This window comes from Gymnogyps californianus, chromosome 26, assembly GCF_018139145.2.
Source record: "Gymnogyps californianus isolate 813 chromosome 26, ASM1813914v2, whole genome shotgun sequence".
In the NCBI taxonomy this organism is placed as follows: domain Eukaryota; kingdom Metazoa; phylum Chordata; class Aves; order Accipitriformes; family Cathartidae; genus Gymnogyps; species Gymnogyps californianus.
Genome location: NC_059496.1, coordinates 946930 through 973045, shown reverse-complemented (window position 1 = coordinate 973045; position 26116 = coordinate 946930). Strand labels below are relative to the sequence as shown.

General features: G+C 56.9%; 1 protein-coding gene and 1 pseudogene across 1 annotated transcript; both read left to right on the top strand.

Annotated features, from left to right (window-relative positions):
- Nucleotides 1-10123, top strand: part of LOC127025957 (antigen WC1.1-like) — a 35145-nt pseudogene extending 25022 nt beyond the window's left edge.
- A 1600-nt stretch (nt 10124-11723) lies between these two features.
- Nucleotides 11724-25800, top strand: LOC127025956 (antigen WC1.1-like). The gene is made up of 8 exons (XM_050911103.1): nt 11724-11772; nt 19953-20267; nt 20847-21173; nt 21260-21574; nt 21932-22246; nt 23925-24030; nt 24813-24907; nt 25652-25800. Exons 1-8 carry the CDS (start codon nt 11724-11726, stop codon nt 25798-25800), a joined length of 1671 nt encoding a protein of 556 aa, XP_050767060.1.
- Nucleotides 25801-26116: the final 316 nt, after the last annotated feature.

Here is a 26116-nt window from a genome sequence, read left to right as displayed (position 1 = left end):
GGCTTCTGTGAGAAGCTGCTAGAAGCTTCCCCTATGTCCGATAAAGGTAATGCCAGTGGGTTCCACGACGGACCCCGCTGGCCAAGGCCGAGCCAATCAGCAACAGGTAGTGCCTCTGGGATAACATATTTAAGAAAGGGAAAAGAAGTTACAGGGAGTAGCAGTTGCAGCAGAGAGAGGAGTGAGAAGATGTGAGAGGAACAGCTCTGCAGACACCAAGGTCAGGAAGAAGGAGGGGGAGGAGGTGCTCCAGGCGCCGGAGCAGAGATTCCCCTGCAGCCCGTGGTGAAGACCATGGTGAGGCAGGCTGTTCCCCTGCAGCCCATGGAGGTCCACGGTGGAGCAGATATCTACCTGCAGCCCGTGGAGGACCCCATGCCGGAGCAGGGGGATGCCGAAGGAGGCTGGGACCCTGTGGAAGCCCGCGCTGGAGCAGGCTCCTGGCAGGACCTGTGGCCCCGTGGCCCCGTGGAGAGAGGAGCCCACGCTGAAGCAGGTTTGCTGGCAGGACTTGTGACCCCGCGGGGACCCACAGTAAGGACTGCACCCTGTGGATGGGACCCACGCTGGAGCAGTTCGTGAAGAACTGTAGCCCGTGGGAAGGACTCATGTTGGAGAAGTTCGTGGAGGACTGTCCCGTGGGAGGGACCCCACGCTGGAGCAGGGGAAGAGTGTGAGGAGTCGTCCCCCTGAGGAGGAAGGAGCGGCAGAAACAACGTGTGATGAACTGACCCAAACCCCCATTCCCCATCCCCTTGCGCCGCTCGGGGCGGGGAGGAGGTAGAGAAAATCAGGAGTAAAGTTAAGGCTGGGAAGAAGGGAGGGGTGGGGGGAAGGTGTTTTAAGATTTGGTTTTATTTCTCATTATCCTGCTCTGATTTGACTAGTAATAAATTAAAGTAATTTTTCCCCAAGTGAGTCTGTTTTGCCCGTGACAGTAATTGCTGAGTGATCTCCCTGTCCTTATCTCAACCCATGAGCCTTTCGTTTTATTTTCTCCCCTGTCCAGTTGAGGAGGGGAGTGATAGAGTGGCTTTGGTGGGCACCTGGCATCCGGCCAGGGTCAACCCACCACAGCGATGTTGCCTGTCACTCCCTCACTGGGCTGCTGGTTACTCTCTCCCTCCCCCATCATTCTTCGTTTAAAGCCCCCATTATGAGGGCAGCCATCCTGGCCCATTTTCTCCCACTATTTCATGGTCACTACAGCCAAGGCTCACACTCGTTTTCACATCCCTGATCAGCACTCCCTCTTTTGCAAAGATCAGATGGAGGTGAGGCATCAACCTTTGGTTTGCCCACCTGGCATCGTGCAAAAAGAGGTTTTAACCAAGAGACCCCAGACACCTGCTGGACAAGTAGGCATCCTGCTCTGCTTCCCTTCCAGTGAGTGTCAGGGTCTCTCAAGGCCCTAATGAGACCTGACGTCATTGATCTGGAGACTTCCTTGAGTTGCTTACATGAGGCTTTGTCCAATTCCTTACCCTGATTGCAGTTGCTTTGTCTCCCACCGTGATATCACACCAGCAGGTCTCTTTCTCTGACCCTCACCCACAAGGGCTCACCCAACCTGTTCCACATCCCATAGAGAAGCTCCATACATACGACAAGCTCCTGCACACAGAGGACATTTCCCTCCTGATCATTCCAGCCCATCTCTCCTGAGAAGCCTGTATGCACCACTGCAGCACCACTAGCAGTGTGAGCTATCCCACCACTCCTCCCCATCGATTCCATTGATGGCAAAACTCTGTGATGGCACGTGGGACTCCAGCTCCTCCTGCCTGTACCCCAGGCTGAGGGCACTGGTGCGCCTTTGGCTGCAATCACCTCAGCTAGGGAACTGGGAACACGCTCAGGCTTGTCACAGGCCAACACAGTACCAAGTGCCCAAGACCCAGGAGGTGCAAATGCTCTGCTTGAGACCAGAGCCACGCTGGAGTGGATGGCAGATGGCAAAGTAAAGGCACAGAAAGAGGAAACGCTGCTCTCCCCAAGGCCAGAGAGAAACTGGCCGGGGATGTGCACCCTGGCAGGAGAGGGCTTTGCCGTCCGTGGGGTCTCTGCAGCCCCTGAGGGCCTGTGGTGGATGCCAAGCTGATCTCAAGGAAAGGACAGTTGCTGCTGAAAATGTCCTTGAGTGTGGACATCCTGTGATCCAGGAACACTGTGACAATCCTTGGACTGTTCCTTGAGGGTATCATCAAGAGGGTGAGTAAAGGACTGTTGAAAGAAGAACCAGCAGAGTTTAGGAGTAGGCAAACAAGTGGAGATCCCCACGTGATGTCCTTCCTGTTCATGAACTGCCCTGCATCTACTGGATGGAGGTGGGTCAGAACCTTGCCTCACTCCAGTGGCGAGCGAGTGGCTGGCCAAAAGAAACTGAATCTGTCTGAGATGCCATCTGGGGTGTCAGTCACCCACCCTCTCTGGACAGGGATGCCTTTCCTGTAGCTCCTGTGCTGTCCTGACCAGCCACACGCAGTTGTGCTCTACAGCCCTGGCATCTTCTGTAGCACTACAGGCCTGTGTTTGGCCAGTGAGTAGCTGCCCTGGATTTAGTTAGGCAATGTCAGGATGTCCGTGAGACAACTGCAGTTACAGTCGACAGCAATCAAGTATATACAGCTGATGGAGAAATAACATTTTAAAAAAGGACTGAGCCTATCCTAGGGCACATGAATCCATTTGACCAGCTGCCTCCCTCAACAGGCCTGTCCTGAAACATCAATGAGTAGGGAAAAGTGCAGTTTCCTCAAGGTGGGCATCTGCTGTTGGCCAAAGGAATTCCCCCAGCCTTCAAGGTGATGCCCCCAGATGCTGTTTCTTTCTCTATGAACTGCTCCGTTGTTAGAGTTTGCGCTTGGCCTGCACTTATCTTGGACCACCTCTGAGACTTTCCACTGTCACCACGTGCATGCATCTGAGAAGCTCACTCCTGGCCTCCATCTCCATTAATTTGCAGGGGAGCTGAGACAAGGAGCTCACATGCAGATGCCTATTTTCTAAAATCACAGAAAGGCACACCTGAACTGAGGCAAGAGGAATCCCAGCTCCTGAGGGCTTGTGGCAGGCATGGGAGAGAGCTGAGTCCCCTTCCAGCCCCAGGACTACAGACCCAGGATGAGATGCCTCGCTTGACTTAGTGGAATCCTCTCTCTCACCAGGGGTAAAGGAGATTCCTCCCTGCCACTGTCTGCGTATGCTGCTAATGCTGGGACTCTCATGCCCAACTCTTTTCCGGACAGGAGAAATGCCACTGCCTGAAAGAAGTGTCTCTCCCCAGCTGAGGGAGGGAACATCAGGGATTGCTTCAGCCTGTTTCACAGCAGGTTCCCCTGGAGCTCCAGGGACACCTTGAGGGAGCCCAGAGGGGGCAGAGAAAGTGCTGCCTTGGGCTGGTCCTCTGCTGCTGAGCTGGGCTGGGCTCCTGGGACAGAGGGAGCTCACGGCAAGTGGGCAGCACTGCAGAGAGACAGCTCTGCCCCAGAGTAGCTCCTCTGCAAAGCGCAGCAGGGCTGAGGGCACTGCCTGGAGGCACCAAGGGGAGAGGAGCAAGGCAGAGAGAGGTTAGAGGCAATCTGTGGTGGGAGGATGCTGAGCTCACTGGGAGAGAAATCTTCACAGTCCTTAACACGGTATGTTTCTGGCTGCAGGGCAAATCAGCTGCAGTTCCTGGAGGGATCTCTTAAAGCTGGCACATCGCACAGCCTGTGGGATCTTTCAGGAGGATTCTGACAGCGTCTCTAGTGGAGAAGAGGAGGATGTGCTGCAGAGCAGGGCTTCCCTGCTGCACCGTCAGAGGACAGAGTATGACCGCTGCCTTCTCTCAGGGACAGCTGCAGGACTGTGAAGCCAGGTGTGCAGTCATGGGTACCCAGGGCTGTTCTTCAGAGCAGGGTCCCTTCGCCCCAGGGGGCTGTGTGCTGGGCAGGGACTCTGCTGCCTGCCAGGGTCTGCACTCAGCCTGCCCAGGAGATCCGCACAGCACTGCAGGGAGAAGCTGTGGGTAGAAGGAGCAACCCCCGGCAGGGCAGGGCAAGGTCCTTGTGCTGTCGAGAGGGTGCTGCATGGGTCAGGGCTGCTCACAGCTCCAGTTCATCCTCAGGACTTTTCATAGACGGACATCAAGGCAGGGGTTACCTCAAAAGAAAGGTGTCTGCCCTTTGACTTTTCTCCTCTTCGCTGGCTGAGTGGGCAGCGGGACATTTCTCGAGGGGACTTTTTGACTGGAAGGTAAAAGCAGGCATTACTGTAAAGATAAGGAGCTTTCCTGAATCTGTGTTTTCCGTTTCCAGCTCTGGAGGCTACAGATAACACCAGCATCACCTTTCAAGTTTCATCAGGGTTTTTCAGCTACTCTTTAGTCCCTGCACTCAGGGAGAGGCTGCAGGGAAGAGATGGGAGCACAGGGGCTGGAGCGAGGTCTGTGAGCACTGACAGGCAGGTGACATGGAGCCCAGGAAACAGCTCCCGGCAGGGACACCTCCAGGCAGCAGAGACACGAGCAGGGAGAGAGGGAACTGCTAAGGGAAACCCTGTTGCCGGGAAGGTCTGGGCACCTCCTGGCCACCCCTGCAGTGCAGATGCCTTCCTTGAGCAACCCCCTCATCTCTCGTCCGTCACCCAGCACAGCTCTCGGCCCTCCTTGCTGTGGGGTCTAGGGCGGGAGTGTCCACTTGACCGCAGAAGAGGTGACAGGCATCTCTGCTGCCACATGCCCATTTCCCACTGACCACCAATGAGGCTGAGGGATACTGTCCTGCGTTATCACCATCTGGGAGGTATTGTGCAGAGTTGCATAAAGGGAAAATCTTTCCCGAGCGCCAGTCTGTCTCTCTCCTTGCCTCTCTTGGCTGCTCTTGGCATTGCTGTCAGGCTCTCTCTGGAAATGGGAGTTTCAGCTGCAGAGTCACTGATCTTGTGGGTGTGTCCATGGGAAGAAGGGTCCCAGCTTTCCTCTGACCTGGGGGGCTGTGGGCAGTGCAGTCAGTGGAGCTAGGGAATGAGCTGACTTAATCAGATACCATGCTTAGGACATTTGGCTGTCTCCTTGGGGTGTCCTTCCAAGCTGTGAGCTGCCCTCTAGAATGCAAATCTTTCTCATAGCATCTGTGGGTTATCTGAAAGCCTCACGGAGAAGCACAGAGATGCTACAATGGAGGAAATGCTGTTGGGTTGCTGAAACGAGCATAAATGTGTGTCCTGGGCTAGAAGTGGGGTGCTGCGATCTTGAGAAAGGGTAAGACATCTGCTTGTCTGCAGTGGATCTTTCTGCTCTCAGCAGTGTCTGATTTTTTTCAGGGTAACATGGGAGTGAGATCCTACTCCATGTCATGAAGGAGTAAGCACAGGGCGCTGGGAACAAAACGCAGAGACAGACCAGCTCCTCTCATTCTGCACGAAGCCACAGGCAATCCTCTTGCCTCGCAGGGCTCACTCTGTTCTCCCTGAGTGTGGCAGAAATGCTGAGGGTTTCTGACTTCCAAGAACAGTCCACAGGTGAGATGGAGCAATGCTTTAAAAATAACCTCTCAAACTGCCTGCTGTCATACCCATTCCTTAGCACTGGGAGTGCAGACACTGACAAGCTCTTTTGTGTTAGGAGCAGTTTAACCTGGAAAAATTCAAACACCAGGACTGGCCCCTGCCCCCACTGTTCCCATGAACCCACTGCTGCACAGCAGGGCTGACTCCTCGGCAGCCACTGGGCAAAGGCCCTGCTCCCCACGGCACACTCAGCCAGCACTAACCAGAGCTCGAGCCACAGAGCTGAAGGTCTCCTAGAAAACAAAAAGGGTGGGTGTGTAGCTGAGGGGTGGGGGTGGGTCCATGAAGGGGAGTCCAAGAGAAATGGCTTTGCTTTTGCTCAGAGAAGTCTACCCTAACTTGTCACTGTCTTTTCCTCCTTTGACAGTGCCCCACACTCAGAGAAAGCTAATGACCAATGGCAGCTCCATCACCGAGTTCCTCCTCCTGGCATTCGCAGACACACGGGAGCTGCAGCTCTTGCACTTCTGGCTCTTCCTGGGCATCTACCTGGCTGCCCTCCTGGGAAACGGCCTCATCATCACCGCCGTAGCCTGTGACCACCGCCTCTACACCCCCATGTACTTCTTCCTTCTCAACCTCTCCCTCCTTGACCTGGGCTCTATCTCCACCACTGTCCCCAAAGCCATGGCCAATTCCCTCTGGGACACCAGGGCCATCTCCTACTTGGGATGTGCTGCACAGGTCTTTTTCTTTCTCTTCTTGATGGTAGGGGAGTATTGTCTTCTCACTGTCATGGCCTATGACCGCTACGTTGCCATCTGCAAACCCCTGCACTATGGGACCCTCCTGGGCAGCAGAGCTTGTGTCCACATGGCAGCAGCTGCCTGGGGCAGTGGGTTTCTCTATGCTGTGCTGCACACTGTCAATACATTTTCAATAACCTATCTGCCAAGGCAATGCACTGAATCAGTTCTTCTGTGAAATCCCCCAGATCCTCAAGCTCTCCTGCTCACACTCCTACTCAGGAAAGCTGGGCTTCTTCTCTTTGGTTTTTCTTTATCTTCAGGGTGCTTTGTTTTCATTCTGCTGTCCTATGTGCAGATCTTCAGGGCTGTGCTGAGGATCCCGTCTAAGCACGGACAGCACAAAGCCTTTTCCATGTGCCTTCCTCACATGGCTGTGGTCTCCCTGGTTTTGATCACTGCCATGTTTGCCTACCTGAAGCCCCCCTCCATCTTTTCACCAGCTCTGGACCTGGTGCTGGCAGTGCTGTACTCGGTGGTACCTCCAGCAGTGAACCCCCTCATCTACAGCATGAGGAACAAGGAGCTCACAGACACCCTGAAGAAACTGATTCAATTATTCTTCTGTCAGCAGCAGTAAGCTGCACGTGTCTCTTCACAAGTGATTTCCAATGTACCTCGGGAACCTCCTGTGCTTTGGGCATTTTATCTGTGATAACCAAATTTATCCAGGAATGTCTGCATCCACACCACTTCTCCAGGGGCATGAACCCAGCCTGTCTGACCCAGAGGCCTTTGTACATGTGTCTGGCACTACGGTACAGCTGGCTCTCCTGTCTCACATCTCTGCAATAAAAGGGTGTTTCCTCAGGGCCAGTGTCTGGAGGTTGGGCTCTTCTTCCAAAGCTGAAGTGAAGGACAGGCTGCAGAAACTTCCACTTACAAAGCTGTACTGCTGTGCTCAAGTTCTCCGTGGGCTGAGGGGTGGAGGACATGGGGCCATGTGTTTGGGAATGGCCTGGGCTGAGCCTTCACATGTACATGCCCAGTGCCCCGGGACGTGATCCCTGAATGATCAGCAGGGATCTGCCTGGGATTGTCTCCTTGTAGGTTTTGGGCACCACCACCCACTTGCCCTGCAGAGCAGCACAGCCAGCTCAGGGCCCTGCAGGGAGCACAGGGAGGGGAAGTAATGGCTGGCTAGGCCAGCATGGACACACTGCCCTGAGGAAAGGCTCTCTGGGGATGGGGAATTCCCTGGAGAAGAAGAAAGAAGCAACTCTGTGCTTACGGGGGGAAGAAATTACAAAGAGAAACTTCTTTCTGCATGCAGCAGCTTGGGGCAGGCTGTTCTGTCGCAGGGGCAGCAGGAGGAGCCTGAGGAGCCCCTGGGCCAGGAGTCTTGTGCTGCAGAGACATTTCCTCCTTGCCTTGCTTTTTGTTCATTCACATACTTCCCAAGTATCTGGTTGCTGCTTTGACCTTCAGGAAATTAGAAACTTGCCCCATCTTTCACAAGTCAGATGAACTCCTTAATCAGCTCCTTCATTGTGTTTATAGCTATCCCTTCCTATCTCTCTGTCAAAATCAGTTCTTGTACAGCTAGCGCTGTCAGCCATCTCCACCACAGGATGTCCTACACTGTCCCATGCTTGCTCCTCTTTCCCTGCAGGCTGTCGACACACTATCCTAACTTCCCCACCTTGCTCTCACCCTCGCATGTTCCTACCTGTACTGATGCCTTTGAAACACAAAGCCATTGGCTCATCACAGACACACCCCCCTTACTGCCCTCAGTGACCTGTTGCACCATGGCACTCCCCTTCAAGTGACATCTCATTTTTCTTCATGCCCAGCCTCAGACTCTCAAATTTTCCCTTTCTCATGCTCTTTCCTCTACACAGGAATCCATTTCACAACTCATGTGATTCAGCCCCTTAAGTCCATCTTGGCAGACGTCCTCTCAACCTTCTCCAGTTCCTCCCCACTCCTGCACAACATGGAGCCCCACACCAGGACACATTATTCCAGATGTGGCCACACCACTGATGAGTCAAGGGGAGAGGTAACTCCCCTGGTCTGAGTGGCCACACTCCTCCTAATTAAGGACTGTATGCAGCTGGCCTTATTTGTGGTCAACATGCTCTACTGGCTCCTATAGCATCTCTTGTAGCAACTATGGCCTTCTCCTCAGGATCACTCCTCAGCCGGTCACCTCCAAGCTTGCCCTGATACATGGAGCTATTCTGCCCTGATGCAGGACTGGCCACTTCTCCTTGTAAAACCTGGTGCGGTTTCTGTTGGCCAAATCCCAGAGTTTCTCAAGGTCCCCATGAACGGAAGCTTCATTGTGTCAGCTCTTAATGTGTGTCTGTAGGTGGGAAGTAGTGAATGAATTCCTTGTTTTGCTTTGCTTGCGTGCTCGGCTTTTCCTTTACCTGTTAAACTGTCTTTATCTCAGCCCACGAGTTTTCTCACTTTTACTCTTCCAATTCTCTCCCCCATCCCAACGGGGGGGGAGGGAGTGAGCGGCTGTGTGGTGCTTAGTTGCCGACTGGAGTTAAACCACAACAGGAGGAGTGGCTGACACACCATCTGGTTGCCACTGCTGCTCTGAAGGACCTGGGCAGGCTGGAGAACTGGGCAGAGAGGAACCTCATGAAGTTCAAGCAAGGGAAACACAAAGTCCTGCCCCTGGGCAGGAAGAACCCCACGGACCAGTACAGGCTGGGGGCTGACTGGCTGGAAAGCAGGTTTCGAGAGAAGGACCAGGGGGCCCTGGAGGGCAGCAAGCTGCCCATGAGCCAGCAGTGTGGCTGTGTGGCAAAGCAGGCCTACAGCCTCCTGGGCTCCATTCAGGAGCGGTTTGCCAGCAGGTCGAGAGAGGTGATCCTTCCCCTCTAGTCAGCACTGGGGAAGCCCCATCTGGAGTGCTGTGTCCAGTGCTGGGCTGCCCACTACAAGAGAGACATGGCCTTACTGCAGCGAGTCCAGCAAAGGGCCACAGAGATTCTCAAGTCACACAAGCATCCTTCAGGAGGAGAGCCTGAGAGAGCTGGGACTTTTTAGCCTGCAGAAGGGAAGGCTCATCACACATCTTATCAATGTGTATCAATACCTGATGGGAGGGAATGAAGAAGAGGGAGCCACAATCTTCTCCCTGCTGCACAGTGACAGACAATGGGTAGAAACTGAAGCACAGGAACTTCCATCTCAATACAATAAAACACTTCTCTACTGGGAGGGTGGTTGATCACCAGAACAGGTTGCCCAGAGAGGTTGTGGAGTCTCCATCCATGGAAATATTCAAAACCCAGCTGGATCCTCTACTGGGAAACCCGCTCTAGCTGATCCTGCTTGAGCAGTGGGGACTCGACTAGGCGATCTCCAGACATACCGCCAAGAAGGGTCAGAAGGGACCCATGGAGGTGTCTAGTGCTACTTATCTGCTCTGAGCAGGGAGAACATGTCAGCTAGAATGCATTGGTCAGTGCTTTCTCCAGTTGAGTTTTGAAAACCTCTGGGCCCTGCAGCCAGTACTAATCAACTATAAAGGTGATTTTTTTTCCTGTTAAACCTCCTTTGAAATTTCCCTTCCTGCTTCTTGTCCTCATTGTCTCTTGTCCTCTCTTTCCCTTCCTGACTGTCAGATCCTCACCCCTACTCTGACCAAGGACAATCACAACCTACTCTCCAAATGTGGCCTCAACAGGATCCCCTGTGACTGCAGCCAGCATGTGGTGGCCAGCTCCAAGCAGAGATGCTCACTGGGGGTCCCTGCAGAGGCTCAGCGAAGGCCACGTCGAGACGCCAAGCACCTAACACCAAGGAACTATGGCGGTGCCTGTGGGCTGACACCGGGACAGAGCTGGCGGCAGAAGGGGTGAGCAGAGAAGTCCTCCAGCAGCTCCTCTGCATACCTGGTCAGGGAGTAATGCACTTGGTGGTGCTCCTGAGAGAAGATGCTGGCATGGGAGGGGAAGTACTAGGAGCTGTGGTGAGGGCACTGGGGCTCAGAACTAGGTCTGGGGCTCCCAGCAGGCAGTGCCAGTGGCTGCAGCCCCAAGAGAGCTCTGACCATGGAGAGAGCAGCAGCCAGTCCCGTCCCAACTCTGGAGAGCTGCTCTGGCTGCAGAGGGGCAGCTGGGAGTGCTGGGGTCAATCTTGGCTGCCCTGCACCTCCCACCCCAGGGTGTCTTTTGAGTCCCCGGAGCAATCCCACTGACTGGGGTGACAGCCCTGCCTGCCTGGGAATGGAGGGGAATTTGGGGTTTCCATCAGTGTGGGAGCTTCTTGGAGCATCATGGCTTTTGTTCAGATCCCTGTCCTTGTCCCTGGGCTGGCCCAGCCCTGCATCCCCACAGGTGGCCCCAGAGCTCTGCCCTGCAGGCACCACTCAGGACAGAGTGCATTCAGGGCTGGGGAAACATCCTCCTGGCACACTTCCCACAACAGACCTCAGTGCCCCGTTCCCCTGTGGCCGTCTGGCTTTGACTGCTCGCCCCAGCACCCGACCCCTTCCCTGCCTTGGCCATGGCCCACGTGAGGCTTTGCAGACAGCCCTGCTCTGGGGTCTGCCAGGCTCTGGGCATGTCTGAGACCATGCAGGTCTGGGTATTCCCCAAGTGCACACACTGAGCCCAGCAAGAGGACGGGGCTGGTCACATTTCAAAGATCAGCCCTCAGCTGGACCATGGTGAATGGCCAGGGCTGGAAATGGCTGCTAGGGGGAACTAGGACTGGGGGTGACTTTGGGGTGAGGGACAGCGCATGGGGTGGAGGAGGCTGTGTCAAGGACATGTGCTGGGCACAGAGACTGAGGGACAGCAGCAAACTCACAGGGCTGCTGAGTCATGTTTCATTCAGTGCAAGCCCTGACGCAGGGTCCCAGCCTCCCTTTCGATGCCACCGTTGAGGAGGGGCGATGGCACTAAGAGATGGGTAGTTGTGAGCACCGGCCCTTCTTCATCCACTACCCAGGCCTGGTGGAGCACCAGCACAGCGAGGACTTCTGCCTCTGCACCATGAACATGCTTTAGGGCACCCACAGTCTGGGCATTGTCTTGGATTAGGTGAACGCTGGTATTTTTGTCTCTGAGGCAATTTTCAGCCTAGGTCATCTCTGTTCTGAGCTCTCCCTAACCCGCTGCTGATCTACCTGGCTGTTCCTGGCCCCTTCCCCATCATCCCTGCAGGGTCCCAAGCTGGCGGTGCTGCTCTGCAGAGCCATTTGGCTGTGGTGCCTGCGGTCACAGGGTGACTCCACCCTGGCCTTGCTGGTCAGGGTGGGAAGCAGCTCCAGCTGGATGGGGAGGACTGCTGCTAATCTCCCCAGTGCACTGGGGAGATCCCAGTTTATTACAGGGAGCCTGTGGGGGAGTCAGCTCCGCCCCAGTGTTAGACACACTCTTACACAGGCTCCAGGTGAGACAGAGCATGTTCATGCCTCTGGACAAGTGAGACAAATCCAAACATTTGTCTGCGAACATGATCACCACAAGTAACAATAACAATAAAGCTAGTGCTAATGAGACTGGTAACAGTAACGATGATACATCAAAGCACCCATTTGGGATGGGATATCCTGGGAGTCCTTTGTGGAGAGGGATGGGGAGTTTATCACTATTGTTTGCAACAGGTAAATTACCTTTTATGTAAGCCCTTTCCTAACGGCATCCTTGAGCTCCTGGTTCCTCATGCTGTAGGTGAGGGGGTTCACTGCTGGAAGCACCACCGAGTGCAGCACTGCCAGCACCAGATCCAGGGATGGGCAGGAGATGGAGGGGGACTTCAGGTGCTGAGAAACAGGGAGACCACGGCCAGGTGAGGAGGCAGGTGGAAAAGGCTTTGTGCCGTCCCTGCTCCGAGGGGATCCTCAGCACAGTAGTGCAGATTTTCACACGAGACCCAGGAGGGTCCCGTAGTGGGTTTGTTGAGAAGGGTTGTGCCGTCTTGAAGCGCACGGAGTCGGGGAAAGTTCTTAGCTCAGGCACAAACACTGAAGCTCTGACACCACAGGGACCTGTTATCTGACCACGGTGCAAAAGAAGCATTTTTACCTCACCACGTGCCTTCCTTGTGCTTATTTGGTTCATTGCCCTGGAACACGCCAGGAGCACAGGCACCACCGGTACTGCAGGTAAGACGTGAGCAATGCCCTGCCCACCCGCTGCCAGCTGCCTGAGGGGCCATTTGCCCCGGAAGTCACTCCCCTCTACTGGTCATGTGCTTTGTGGGGATTGCCTGGAAGGAGCGGCCCCCCTTCTGCTTTACCCGGAAGTACCTCTGACCCAGAAGGCCCTTCCCCTCCATACCCAGGGGCTGCCATTTTGGTTTGGCTGCCATTTGGGGGGCTGCCATTGTATGAACAGGGGCTGCCATTTTATGGGAGTGGGCTGCCATGTTCTTAAACATCATACTGCTCTGTGATTGGCTGACGCCACTGCTTGCCAGCATCAAACCCACATGTTCTCAGGAAGTCCTATAATTGACTGGCAAAAGGACTCTCCCCTCCCTGTGCACCCAGAAGCACATCAGCAAAGGAAGCCCCCTGTCATTACGTACAGGGAGGCCACCACTTTTCACAGCCTCATTCCCCACATGTTTTCATGCTGCATTGTGGTTGGGTGGCAGCCATTTTTTGACACCATCATACCCCCATGTTCTCATGCAGCCCTGTGACTGGCTGCCTGCCTGCTTTGGACAAGGAAGTGCTCAGATATAAAAATATATACTTATGAGATATACCTTTTTTAAAAAAAATATATATGAGTGTACAAATATGTATAAATAGATTTTTATTTATTTATTAGTAGATATGATATTTTAAATATATATCTTTCTATACACATATGTACATGTATATGTTTATATATCTTTATAAACATATATCTATGTATTTTTTATATATATAAACATTTATAAAGCCAGAGAAATGAAATGTATATAGCCATTATCACAAAGGTATAAAATGGATGAAACCTTCTTTAATGAGAGCTAATGAATGAAGAATTAGAGTTTAAATGTGAATAGAAAGAAACGTACAAGGGTGGGTCGAGGTCCCCCACTTTACCAGGCTGCAGAAGCAGCCCAGACATGTCTGGGTTGGGGGGAACTTCAAGACGGTGGGAACATGCCCCAGGGCTATGGCCCCCTCCCAGGAGGCCAACAAGGGCCCTCCACACAAATCCTGTTAACAGACAAAGAAGAGCCCAATCCTGGGAAGTGGCCTAGGAGGCCCCAACATCCCAGACCAGCTCAGCAGGATGGCCACGCAGGGTTACTGGGGTAGCCTCTGAGCTTTTCTCAGTGCTGCAAGACTCAGGCAATGCTGTCTGCCAACATGGAAAACCAGGACAAAATGCCAACTTCAGAAGAATATGCGCATGGGGACAGTATAGCAAAGACCCAAAGAGGATCTCAGAAAAGACCACGTGAACCAGAAGAAACAGCCAGTGAGCCCATGAACTGCAAAGTGGATTTTGAGGTGCCAAACAGAGAGGTAGGGTGGTAGTGGGGAAGTCCCTTTCCCCATGGGTGTGAGGGATCTCACAGCTACCTGCAAGACCACTGTGTGGTGCAGAGTGGTGCTATTTAGATTTCCTTGTCCTTAGGTTGATAACCTGATGGAATGTTTCAAAAAGCTCTGGCTGAGTGAGTGAGGGGAGAAGTCAGGAGTGTGCTGGCACTTGTCCAGGTCCACCTGAGCCACACCAGCCAAAGCCAGTGTGCTGTGTGTATGTCATGTGAAAGGATGGGGAAGGGGGTGAGGGGTGGTGGATGTAATGTACATTTGTATTGAATACTGTAGGACCTGAGCAGGATGCAACTGGTGTGGAAGAAGGGGTGGAGATTGTACTGGGTGTGGCTGGGACGGAGTTAATTTTCTTGTTAGCAGCCCTTATGGTGCTGTGCTTTGCCTTGGTGGCCAAAACAGTGTTGAGAACACACTGACATTGGAGCTATTGCTGAGCAGTGCTTGCACAGCATCAAGGCCTTCTCTCTTTCTCACTCGCCTCCCACAGCGAGAAGGCTGGGAGGGGACAAAGCCAGGACAGCTGACCCCAGCGGACCAAAGGGATATTCCACACCGTATGACGTCATGGTCAGCAGTAAAACTGGGGAGTGGATGTGTGTTCTTTGCTCAGAGACTGGCTTGGCATCAATCTCCTGCTGTGAGTGATTACTTCTCCACTTATTAAACTGTCTTTATCTTGACCCATGAGACTTTTTTCCTGGCTTTTGCCCTTCCAGTTCCCTCCCCCATCCCGCTGGTGGGGAGTGAGCAAGTGACTGGGTGGGGGCTGCCACATGGGGTCACCCCACCACACGAGCACAGAGCAAATAGGTTGGTATGTGCTTGTGAGGTCACTGGTGCCTGAGTAGATCATAGGCTGGGAGCTGGCACATGGCCTGTGGAAGTGTTGTGAGATTCCTGATACCTGAGTAGCAGATAGGCCAAAAGTAGGCACATGGCTTGTGTCGGAGCTTGTGAGGTCACTTGTGCCTTGATATCTCATAGGTGAGCAGATAGCAGCTAGGTGGATATGTGGTGGTCAGGTCACTGGTGCCTGAGTAGCTGATAGGCAAGAGGGAGACACATGGCTTGGGCATGTACTATGTACTTGTGATGTCACTCTTGACTGGATAGCTGATAGAGCAGGACTAGGAGTATGGCCCTTATAGGTGCTTGTGAGGTCACCGGAGGCAGAGTACCTCAACAGCAAGGACATGGCAAATGGGTGTATAGGTTCCTGTGAGGTCACTGGTGCCTGAGTAGCTGATAGGGCAGGAGCAGGCATCTGACACTGTACTGGTTTTAGGTGGGATAGAATTAACTTTCTATTTAGTGAAATAGTGAGCGAGCGACTGTGTGGGACTTAGGTACTGGCTAGGGTTAAAGCACAACAGGTATGTGTAGGTTGTTTTGAGGTCACTAGTGCCTGAGAAGCTGATAGGCAGGAGCAGGCCCATGGCTTCTGTTTGTGCTTCTGAGGTCACTCATGCCTGAGCAGCTCACAGGCCTGGAGTAGGCCCATGGCATGTGTAGGTGCTTCTAATGTCACTGCTGCCTGAGTAGCTGATAGGGCAGGAGCAGGCCAATATCAGCAGTAGATGCTATGACATCACCTCTGGCTGAGTAGCAGATAGGCCAGGAGCATGCACATAGCTGTGTATGAGCTTGTCATGTCACTGGTGCCTGAGTAGCTGATAGGGCAGAAGCTGGCACATAGCTTGTGTAGGTGCTTCTGATGTCACCAAGTCAATATTTAGACCACAACCAAATATGGGGTTTTGGAAGAACCACTGTTAGCAGCAGCAGTCCATACACTGCACACACACGTGTGACAGTGTAACTCATGAGCACACAGCGATGGCAGTAGGAGGGGTGTGAGGTCACCGTCAGTATAACCCATGAGCACACAGCAGTGGCCATAGGAGGGTGTGAGGTCATGTCACAAGATGACACCCCATGGCTGTGGGGCTCGGTGCAGAGCAGCCGTGTGCTGTCAGAAGGGCACGACAGAGGATGGGAGCTGCCCGGCCCCATGTCTGTGAGGCTGAAGAAGCAGCCCCTGCAGCCCTGGCTGGAGCAGTCGGGGTGGGGGTGGCTCAGGGGCACCGCAGGGATGTGCCTGGGCACAGTGCCAGGAGGAAACCACAGGCTTCCTTCCCCGGGCGCTGTGGGGGGAGCACGGGGCGCACTGCAAGACCACGTGGGCTGTGGTTTGTGCACCTGCAGGTTGCAGCTCCCGAGCCACCCATGGGGAATAACGGCCCCTCGGTGACATGTCAAGAGGCAGGGATACATCTGAGCCTCTGGGCTGCGTGTCTGCTGCCAGGGCAGGGACATGTCCCAGCTCCAGCTCATTTCAAGGGACCTTCCATGGGGCTCTCCAGGGAGGGACGGGCAAGCCAGTACTCCTGGGATGGGGCTCTGGCCTGAGCTAGGGCCCTTTCCCAGCTGCTAATCCCAGCACAGCAGGATCTGAAGCAGGGGCAGGGGCTGTTTCCTTCCCTTCCTGACACAGCCCCTGGTGCAGTCCCAGCCCTGTGGTTCCCATGGCATGGGGACAGCTGGACACTCACACCTTTGGATGTTGGATGTGCCCGGTATAGGAGATGCTCAGTGCTCCTGGTCCACACAGCAGGGTTCAAGGTATGAAAAATCCATTTTCCCCCACTACAGCCGGCCCTGTCCTGTGACGCACCGCCACCACAGTGACGTGACACCTGCAGTGGAGCCATCCCTCATATATGGTCATGAATGGCGCTGGAGCAGTTCATTGGAGGGCTGGACTGTGTCGGAGGGGAGATAGCTCCCAATAATGTCTAAAAAGGTGCTGCTGCTTCGATTGGCTCCTCCTGTAGCTGGGCTGGCATCTGCAGAGATATATTGCCCTCTCGTCATCATTGTCCCCATGAGTCCACAGGAGCTGTGGCAGGGAGTGTGGCACAGCAGGGATGTGCTGGCAGGGCAGGAGGCTCAGGATGGGCCAGAGGGAGTCCTGTCCCCTCAGATGCTGTGGCTGCTGCTCTGGGTACAGCTGTGCACAGGTAAGTGCTGACTGCCTTGTCCCACAGCCCAGGACCAGGGGCTACCAGGGTGGTCATCAGGATCCGCCTGGGAATGGGGTTTCTTTGCAGGTGCTACTGAGACGAGGGGCAGAAGGGGCTCAAGTCCATGGAGCCTGTGCCTTTCCCTGTGCCCATGTGGGTGGGAGAGAGTATCTCCTTTTCCAGGGCTCCAGTGCTTAGGACAGCCTGTGCCTGGCTGCATTCATAGACAGCCTGTCGTGGGGTACCCTTTTGGGACCCCCTGTTGCCCAGCACTGTGCCTCTGGAGCCAGTGGTGGCCTAGCTGGTGATGGCAGCCCCCAGAGATCCCCAGAGCACTGCCAACCTCTGGGGTAGCCCAGAGGGTTTGTGTGCTGCTCACTGCCCCCTTATTCCAGGGGAGCCCTGACCCTATGAGGGCAGTGTGTACCCCACAGAGAGACTGACGCCACGGGCGAGGAGAGGACATGGGCTGGGGAATCCTCGGATTTGTCTTGGTGCTCCCTGGGAACTCAAAAAGCCATGGGGTGGGTTTGGATGGTGGTGGGGCAGGTGGTTTGCACAGGAAGCTGCAGGCCTGGGTACACAGGGCTGTTGAGGGGGTGCTGGGCTGGGGAGGAATGGGTGCCCAGTGCAGGGCTGGGCAGGTATGGGTGGGGGGCATGTGGCCATTGGGGTAGAAAGAGGTGCCTTGTGCAGTGGGATGGCATGTGATGCCCAGAATGGACCCCCACACTGCACTGGGGACAGCCTAGAGGGGAGTGGGCTCCCACCCCATTACCTCTGACTTGGCCCAGGTAGGGGTTTCCCCCAGACCTGCAGTGCTGGGGCTTGGCGCTCTCCTGACCCGCCTCATGTTGATGTTCAAAGGTGCTGCAGAGGTGAGGCTGGCGAATGGTGGCAGGCGCTGTGCTGGGAGAGTGGAGGTGAAACACAGGGGCCGGTGGGGCACCGTGTGTGGTGACTACTGGAGTATGAATGATGCGGCAGTGGTTTGCAAGCAGCTGGACTGTGGGTCTGCTGTTGGAGCTCACCAGTACGGACACTTTGGGCAAGGATCTGGCCCCATTTGGATGGATGACGTTGGCTGTACTGGCACCGAGTCTGCCCTGTCTGACTGCAAACACGCAGGATGGGGCAAACATAACTGTGCTCACACTCTTGACGCTGGAGTGACATGTTCAGGTAAGGAGACAGCCTGTACTCCACCTTTGGGGCCAGGGTGGGGGAAGGGACCTGGGTGTGCCCTCAGGGAGCAACAAGGGGACGCCAGAGCAGGGCTCAGTGATGCTGGTCTAACTGCCAAGCTGGGACTGTCATTGCTGATGTCCCTGGTCCCTGGGGCAAGCCCAGAGGGACCTACCCCAGGGTGAACTAACCTTGCCACAGTGCCTCAGTCCCCCTCAGTCAGTATCTTGGGCTGCAGATGAATCCTCTGTCCCTGCCCCGGGGTGTCCACTCATCTCCACCCATTCTGCCAGTTCCCAGCCAACAATGCTGAGGGTCCCTGTGCTGGAGAAAGCAGGGGGGACTCACTTGGCACTCCACACCTTGGAGGAACAGCATGAGATGACTGGTCCTCCTGGGTCATTCCCCTTCACAGGCATGAGTACCTCAAGTGAATCAAAAGGGCTTTTCAGAGAGCATGAGTGCTGGGCCCTGAGGAGAGAAGCAGGGTGGCACAGAGCCCTTCACTGACTGTCCCCAGGGCTCGGCTCTGTGGTCCAGCACTGCAAGGCTTAGGAACTTTGCAGCTGCTTGATTCTCGCTGCTTCCTTCCACATCACCGCATGCACAGGCTGGCACTGGCAAATCCCTGGGGCTGTGACAGCCCTGTAGGGACACGGCTCCGTGAAGCTAGCACTGACCACCTGCCCAACCTCTCCTGCCTGCCTATCGATCCCCACACTGCCCCATGGAACAGGGTCTTTGCCAGCACTTCCTGACTCTCATCTGTGCCTGCTGTTACCCTCTGAGTTAGTGTGAGGCCAGGGGGCATGCGAGTCTCCGGGCCCTTTGTCTGGCTGTTGGCTTGGGACCTGTGCATCTCTGGGCAGAGCACTGTGTCCCTGGCTGAGGACATCCCCTCCAAACAGGTATCGGAGGGGTCTGGAGAGGCATGAGCCATGACAATACCTGCACCATTTCTGTGCTCTGTGACATCTCCCACCTAAAAGGAACCTCCCAATCCTCCAGGAACAGCCCTGGGATCAGGGTGCGCTTATGGTTGCCTCAGGGTGATGGTCTTGCCTGGCCCAAAGTTCTGCAGGGGCCGAGCAGGCTGCAGCAGTCAGTATCATCTGGGCCACTTCTCCTGGACCCCAACTGCTCCCACCACTGCAGTGCTGGGGGGACCATGCTGGGCAGCACAGGGACCTTGTGTGGGAGCAGTTTGTCTGAGCAGTACCTGTGGCTGTGAGTCTGCAACAGACACATACCCTCGAGTGCTGTGATGGTGTAGAGAAGGGGTGCAGGGGGGCCTGGATGTGTTTGTGTCACCAACACTCCCCAACAGCTTCCTCTGGGATGTGCAATGGGCAGTTTGGTCACAGCTTGCTTGGAGGTGATGCAGGATGTGGTCTTGTAGCTGCCAGAGGGCTCTGGGAACTGCCAGGTGTTTTGGTTTTTTCCCAGGATTTTCCGGCTGGTGGAAGGGAAGAGCCGCTGCTCAGGACGTGTGGAGATCCATGACAGGGACCAGTGGAAAACTGTCTGTGCTTCACACTTTGGTGCCAAAGCTGCTGACGTGGTCTGCAGGGAGTTGCAGTGCGGCAGAGCCCTGCCTGTCGCTGAGGCAGCTCACTTTGGAGAAGGGGTCAGTGCCATGTGGGATGGAGAGCTGCAGTGTGTGGGGAATGAATCCCTCCTCATCTCCTGCCTCAAAGGGTCCTCCAGGGAGCAGCCCTGCACCCACGTGAACAGCGCTGTTGTCACCTGCACACGTAAGGACTCAGGGACACAGGGGCTGTGCCAGGGGTTGGGGAACAGAGCAAGGAATGTGCTAGGCTGGGTGTGGGGACAGGAGGGATGATGGCATTGTCTGCAGCATGAAAATAGTTGAGAAGGAGAAGAAAGGCATGCTGTCCCTCTGGCCTCTCCCCCAGCTCCTGAGGGTACAAGAGCACCAATCCACCCTCTCTCCTCCTCCTCTGTCCCCAGAGTACACAGGGTTCAGGCTGGTGAACGGCAGCACAGCGTGTGCGGGGAAGGTGGAGGTCCAGGTGCTGGGGACCTGGGGGACCCTCTGTGCCTCCCGCTGGGATCTCTCGGATGCCCACGTTCTCTGCCATCAACTCAACTGTGGGTTTGCTGAGGCCATTCCTGGAGGAGAGCATTTTGGGAGAGAGACTGGCCCTGTCTGGAGAGACTCCTTCCACTGTGACGGCACTGAAGCCCACCTGGCACAGTGCCCAGTGATCACCCTGGGGGCCTCACCATGCTCCGACGGGAACACTGCTGCTGTCATTTGCTCAGGTGAGTGCCGGAAAAATGCTGCATTAACTCCATTTGCCCTTTGTGTGTGACACGGCCACCCAAAGCAGGGGTCCCATGGCAGTACCAGGCTGAAGTTCTCCCTGGAGAAACCCTGGCATCCCCAGGAGCCATCTGGAGGGCTTTGCCTGCTCAGACTGACCGCTCTGCTTTGGGAGAGCTGAGCACTGAACGGAGGCAAGCATCTACCCCCAGGGCAGTGCCTTAGCCCCAGCGCCACCACCAGGCCTGGGCTCCTCTGTTCTCGTACTGTGGGACGAGCCCAGGACAGGGCTGCAGGGCTCTGCTCCATCCCTCTGGCTGCAGACAACCACATCGCATCCCCGCAGAGAGCCCTGCAGAGCCTCATCCCACCAGCCAGGCAGGAGCTGCCTGGGTACTCCCAGCAGCAGCAGACCTGGGTGTGAGCTGCAGAGCGGGCCCGGGCATTGCCCTCGCTTCTTGTCAGCTAAAGGCTCAATCCTGTCCTGTTTGGTCAGAAAATCCCCCTTCGCCCTGCTCCCTGAAGGATGCCCTGCTCCCCAGTGCTGCCGATGGCTGTGGCATCTCTGTTGTCCGCAGGCTCAGCCGGCTTTGCATCCCTGCGGCTGGTGGGCGGAGGGAGCCGGTGCGACGGACGAGTGGAGATCTTCCAGCACGGGATGTGGGGCAGAGTTCTGGATGATGAGTGGGACGTGCAGGAGGCCAGTGTGGTGTGCCGGCAGCTGCGGTGCGGAGAGGCAGGGACAGCCTACAACCCCCCAAAGCCTGAGCGAGGGATGGGCCCCGTGGGGCTGCGAGGGGTCCGGTGCGCAGGGCACGAGGCCAACCTGGCCCTCTGCAACACCTCCCTGCCCGAGAGTGCACCGGCAGCAGGGGTTGCGGAGGATGTGGGAGTCATTTGCTGGGGTGAGCGGCACTGCATGGGCCCCCCAGGTGACGGGGTGGGTGGGCAGCCAGGCCCTGACAGCAACTGGGCTTTCTACCCACTACAGGGAGCCGGCGGGTCCGGCTGGTGAACGGGAGCGGGCACTGTGCTGGGAGAGTGGAGCTGTACTACCAGGGCACCTGGGGGACTGTGTGTGACGATGGCTGGGACCTGTCTGATGCCGCCGTCGTTTGCCACCAGCTGGGCTGTGGAGGGGCAGTGGAGGCGGCTGGCTCTGCTCGGTTTGGGGAAGGCTCCGGCCAGATCTGGCTGGATGGCGTGAACTGCTCTGGGGCCGAAGCTGCTCTCTGGGACTGCCCTGCTGGGCCCTGGGGGCAGCACGACTGCGGGCACAAAGAGGACGCGGGAGTCATCTGCTCAGGTGTGTGCCGGGACCTGTGGTGGGAGCCTGGTTCCTGGGGAGGCCAGGACACAAGGAGAGCCGGGCATGGCCAAGGCTGTCCCTGACTGCCTCTGAGCTCCTGCCCAAGCCCATCCTGTGGACACCCATGCACGGGCACCCTCAGTCCCATTGGGGGTCCCTGGGGAGCTCAGCAGTCCCCGAGGGTTAGCGGGAAGGGCAGGGGTGTCTGTCCGTCAGGGACTTCTCTCTGCCCCTGGGTGCAAGGGGGACGTGCTGGCCCTGCCCCTGCCCACCTGAGGGCCTGGGGGGTGCAGAGGTGTCCTGGCTCCCACAGCCCCACACCAGCCTGTTCCCCCTTGGTGCCTTTCCTCACAGAGTTCGTGGCCCTGAGGCTGGAGAACAACGACGGCTGCTCCGGGCGCCTGCAGGTTTTCTACAACGGGACATGGGGGAGCATTTGCTCCAACTCGATGACTCTTGACACGGTGTCACTGGCATGCCAGGAGCTGGGCTGCGGGGATGGAGGATCCCTGGAAACACGCCTGCCCTACGGCAGGGTGTCTGGCCCTGCCTGGCTGGATAACGTGCAGTGTGGGGAGAAAACCAGCTCCTTCTGGCAGTGTCCCTCCACTCCCTGGAACCCGCAGTCATGTGAAGACCTGCAAGATGAGATCCACATCACCTGCAATGGTAACTCGGAGCCACCTGGGCACCAGTGTCACCCCAGCTCCTGCTCCCTGGTGGGCACGGCCAAACACAGAGAAAGAGCTTGGAAGGGCTTTTCCTTGCCATGTCAGACCCTTCTGCTGCTGGTGGCACAAACGTGACCACAGCCACCCACGTCCAGCAGCAGTTGCCACCCAGGCTGCCAGCAGCACCTGCGGGAGGCAGAGGCATCTCCAGGTGAGGTCTCAGAAGAGACCAGACAGGGTTCAGAAGAGCCTCCCCTCCATGGACACCCTCCTGCTGCTCTCTGAACCAGGGGCCTTTTGGGGCTGAGCAGTCAGGGTCTCCCCACACTCCTGCGTCTGTCCCCTGAATGACCAGGGTTCGGTTGCTGCTGTGACCAAGATGGCACAGGGAGGCGCAAGCAGAGCTCAGCCCTGCTCTCTTCTGCACCATCCCCTGAACCAGCCCCTTCACCACAGTGTTTCCTTCTTCAGGGGGACGCCCAGAAATGCCCCCGACCTCGTTGGCCCCGTGCCCCAACTCCACGAGCTGCACAGGTAGGGAGCTGCTCCCCTGCGTACCCTTCTTGTCTGGCAGGGCTCTGCCTGCTCTCTCAGTGCCATGGGAAGTCTTTGCCTTCTCCAGCAAGGGAGAAGATTCGTGCGGTGGGAGGCGAGGACAGGTGCTCGGGCAGAGTGGAGGTCTGGCACCGTGGCTCTTGGGGGACGGTGTGTGACGATTCCTGGGACATGCGGGATGCTGAGGTGGCGTGCAGGCAGCTGGGCTGTGGCCCCGCGGTGTCTGCCCTGCATGAGGCTGCGTTTGGGATGGGGATGGGCCCTATCTGGCTGGAGCAGGTGGAGTGCCGGGGGACAGAGCTGTCTCTGCAGGACTGCTGGGCCCGTCCTGGGGACAGCGGTGCTTGTCGGCATAAGGAAGATGCTGCCGTGCGCTGCTCAGGTGAGTGGCAGGGCTGGGACCCCTTGCTCGGGTCTTGGCAGGGAGCTGGGGAAAGCCTTACACCCACTTGGTCCTGGCATGGGCCCTGACCTCCCAAGAGAAGGAACATTCCTGTGGAGTGCAGGAGGCTGGTGTCAAGTGCGGAACAGCCTCGGTGGATCTGGACGTCCTGCTGCCATTGCCTGTGGGGCCCTGCAGCCCCAGGGCTATCCCTGGGCTGCCTGTGCCTTCCTGCCTGCCGCCCAGAGCAGAGGCGCTGGGCCCTGTCCCGGCCTCCCTTTCTAGCACTACAGGAGGGGCAATTTGGGGGGATGTGTCAGGGGCATCTCCAGACACACACACAGTGTGTTGGGGAGGAGGCTCCCCGGGACCCGCACAACCACCCTTTCAGCCCAGCTCTCCTTTGCCTCTTCTGCAGCTACACCCAGGACGGCAGCATTCCCACCCCAAGCAGGTAACTTGTCCTCCCCCCGGGGCTGGGTAACCCCGGGGCCAGGCTGTGACCCACAGCTGGATGGAAGGGGCTCCTTGCTGGGGTGTGAAACTCCCAGGAGGAGGCACTGGGAGGGTGGTGGGGGTTAGGGAGGGTTGTAATTTACTCAGCAGGGTAGAAGCTTGCCCATCACTCACCCCTGGGGTGCTCCACCCCTTGCTGCCTTGTGTGATGGGGGTCAGGACTGATGCTGCCTCCACCTCTCCCAGGCCTGGTGCTGCCCCTTCCATGTTCTTGCCCATGCAGATCCCACTCGAGGCCGTCTGACTGGCAGCGGGAGAGTCTCAGTGCCTGTCATCATCTGCATCATCCTGGGGGCCCTTCTCTGCCTGCTCCTGGCCCTCCTGGCCGGGCAAGTGCTAAGCACCAGGACTGGGCGCAGAGGTGGGTCCTGCCACAATGGTGCCAGGGGAAGATACCTCCTGGAAGGGCTGTGGGGTGCTGCGGGATGTCAGTGAGGGGCACAGGCAGAGCTGAGGGGGTGGGACTGTGTGCTGCCACCTGTCCCAGACACCACCCCAGTGAGTGCCTGGCCGTGGGGCACCAGCAGCAAGGGGTGGAGAGAGCCCAGAGGTGGGGGGAGCTAGCCAGAGGCAAGGAGAGAAACGGGGAGAGTGGGGCTCGGGAGATGTGAGCAGAGGGGAGATGGCCAAGGCTAGCAGTGCTCTGGGTATTGGTGGAGGGCACTCTGGGGCAATGGAGATGCTAGGAGGAGCGTGGGGCAGGAGGGTCCATTTCCATGGTGTCAGGCTCCCAGCCTGTCCCTCTGCCCAGCCCTGCCCACCCACCAGCAGGGCAGGGGCCCTGCTATAGACCCGTGGGGCAGAGAGAGGGCAGCTCCAGGTGGAGAGGAAACATGGGAGCTGCTCCAGGGTCAGACAAGGGGGCATGACCCAGGGGCCAGAGGGGCATGAGCGCTGTCTCCAAAGGGATGATGTGAGGGTGATGCTGCCCCAGAGGATCTCCACAGCAATGTTGCCCTCACCGGGGATGTGGCAGCCATGCCTGGACAGTGCAGTGGGGCTGTGCTGTCGGAGCAGTGCTGGGCTGGCCCAAGGAAGAGGTTTGGGGGAGCACAGTGGGGTCCCATTGGCTCTCTGCCTGTCCCTCTGCCAGCCCTGCCTCTATCCCCAGGCTCCAGGAGAGCTCAGGAGCTCTTCCCGAGGCCGTGTACGAGGAGATCGGTTACAGCCCAGCATGGGAGAAGCAGGCGAGGTTTGGTCGCTCAGGTGGGTGTGGGTCCTCCCTGGAGGCACATCTGCAGGACCCTTTCCCCTGGCCCTAACCCAGAGCTGATCCCCTGAAGCCCCCAGCCCGTGGTCCCTGCAGCACTGGTGCCATGTGGTGTGTGGGGAGAGCATCCAGGTCCTGGGCCCAGGAGAGGAGCTTTCTCCCAACCACCTTTCAACCGGCCCAGCTGGACAGCCCCTCTCTTTCTGCCCCTGCACCCCATGTGACACCCAAGGAGGGAGGGAAGGGGCTGTCCTAGGGCACCTCTGGGAGCACCTTTGAGACAGGGTTTGTGCCAGGGGAGCAGGGTAAATTCCCAGCCCTCCTCCCCATGCAGCCCCAGCTCTGTGGGTCCCCCTTCCCCAGCAGCGCTGACCATGGGCCAGGTCAGTGGGGCTCGCTCCATAACACCCACTGTGCATCTCTCCAGGCTCTTCTTCAGAGGAGTCCCTGAGCCAGCTGCAGGCCTCCCCTGGGCTCAGCGAGGAGGAGGATGGTCTGGCATCAGCAGCAGGTAACAGGGGCAGGAAGGGCTTCGTCTCCCTGCAGACATGTGTTGGACAGAGGTGTCACTGAGTGTCAGCGTCAGAGATGGGGAGGACACGGGGTCTCCTGTGGCGCTGCCAACACCAGTGTCTCAGCCCTGTGTCCCTGCGCCTCCTCCTGTCCTCTGCTCTGCAGGACGTATCTTCTCACTGTCACCAGCTCCCCTCTCCTTTCAGATGTTCTTGTCCTGGTCGCAGGTGAGCCAGCGCATGGCTATGATGATGCCAGGGAGGTTTCTGACCCTGGGGAGGACGCTGCCCCTGAGCAGGGCGAGTGGGAAATGCCCAGGGTGCCAGAGGAAGGAGCAGGGCCCAGGGATGCACCCAGAGGTGAGAGGGAAATTTAGCACTGCTGGTTCCTGGGGTGCCATCCCTGGTGGCACCCGAGTCGCTGCTGTCCTGAGACCCCAACCTCCTGGGAAGGGGGAACCTGCCCCAGGAGTTTTCCTTGGAGGGACTGGGGTGGGAGAAGGAGCTGAATGTGGTGAGGAGCTGGGAGGAAGATGATGTACAGACCCCATGAGGTGAACTGCAATGTCCTGCCTTGCTGCCTGCAGGGGCCAGCCTGCGCTCCCGGACAAGTGTCGGGGTCCCCAGAGCTGAAGGAGACACCTTGTCCCTATCCCTGGCGAGCATGGGCTATGATGATGCTGAAGAGGTGTC

Coding starts and splice junctions, on each gene's coding strand:
- LOC127025956 (XM_050911103.1), top strand. CDS start 11,724: ATGATCACCACAAGTAACAATAACAATAAAGCTAGTGCTAATGAGACT. Junction 20,268..20,846: donor TGCTGCTGTCATTTGCTCAG/GTGAGTGCCGGA, acceptor TGTTGTCCGCAG/GCTCAGCCGGCTTTGCATCC. Junction 24,908..25,651: donor GGCGAGGTTTGGTCGCTCAG/GTGGGTGTGGGT, acceptor TCCTGGTCGCAG/GTGAGCCAGCGCATGGCTAT.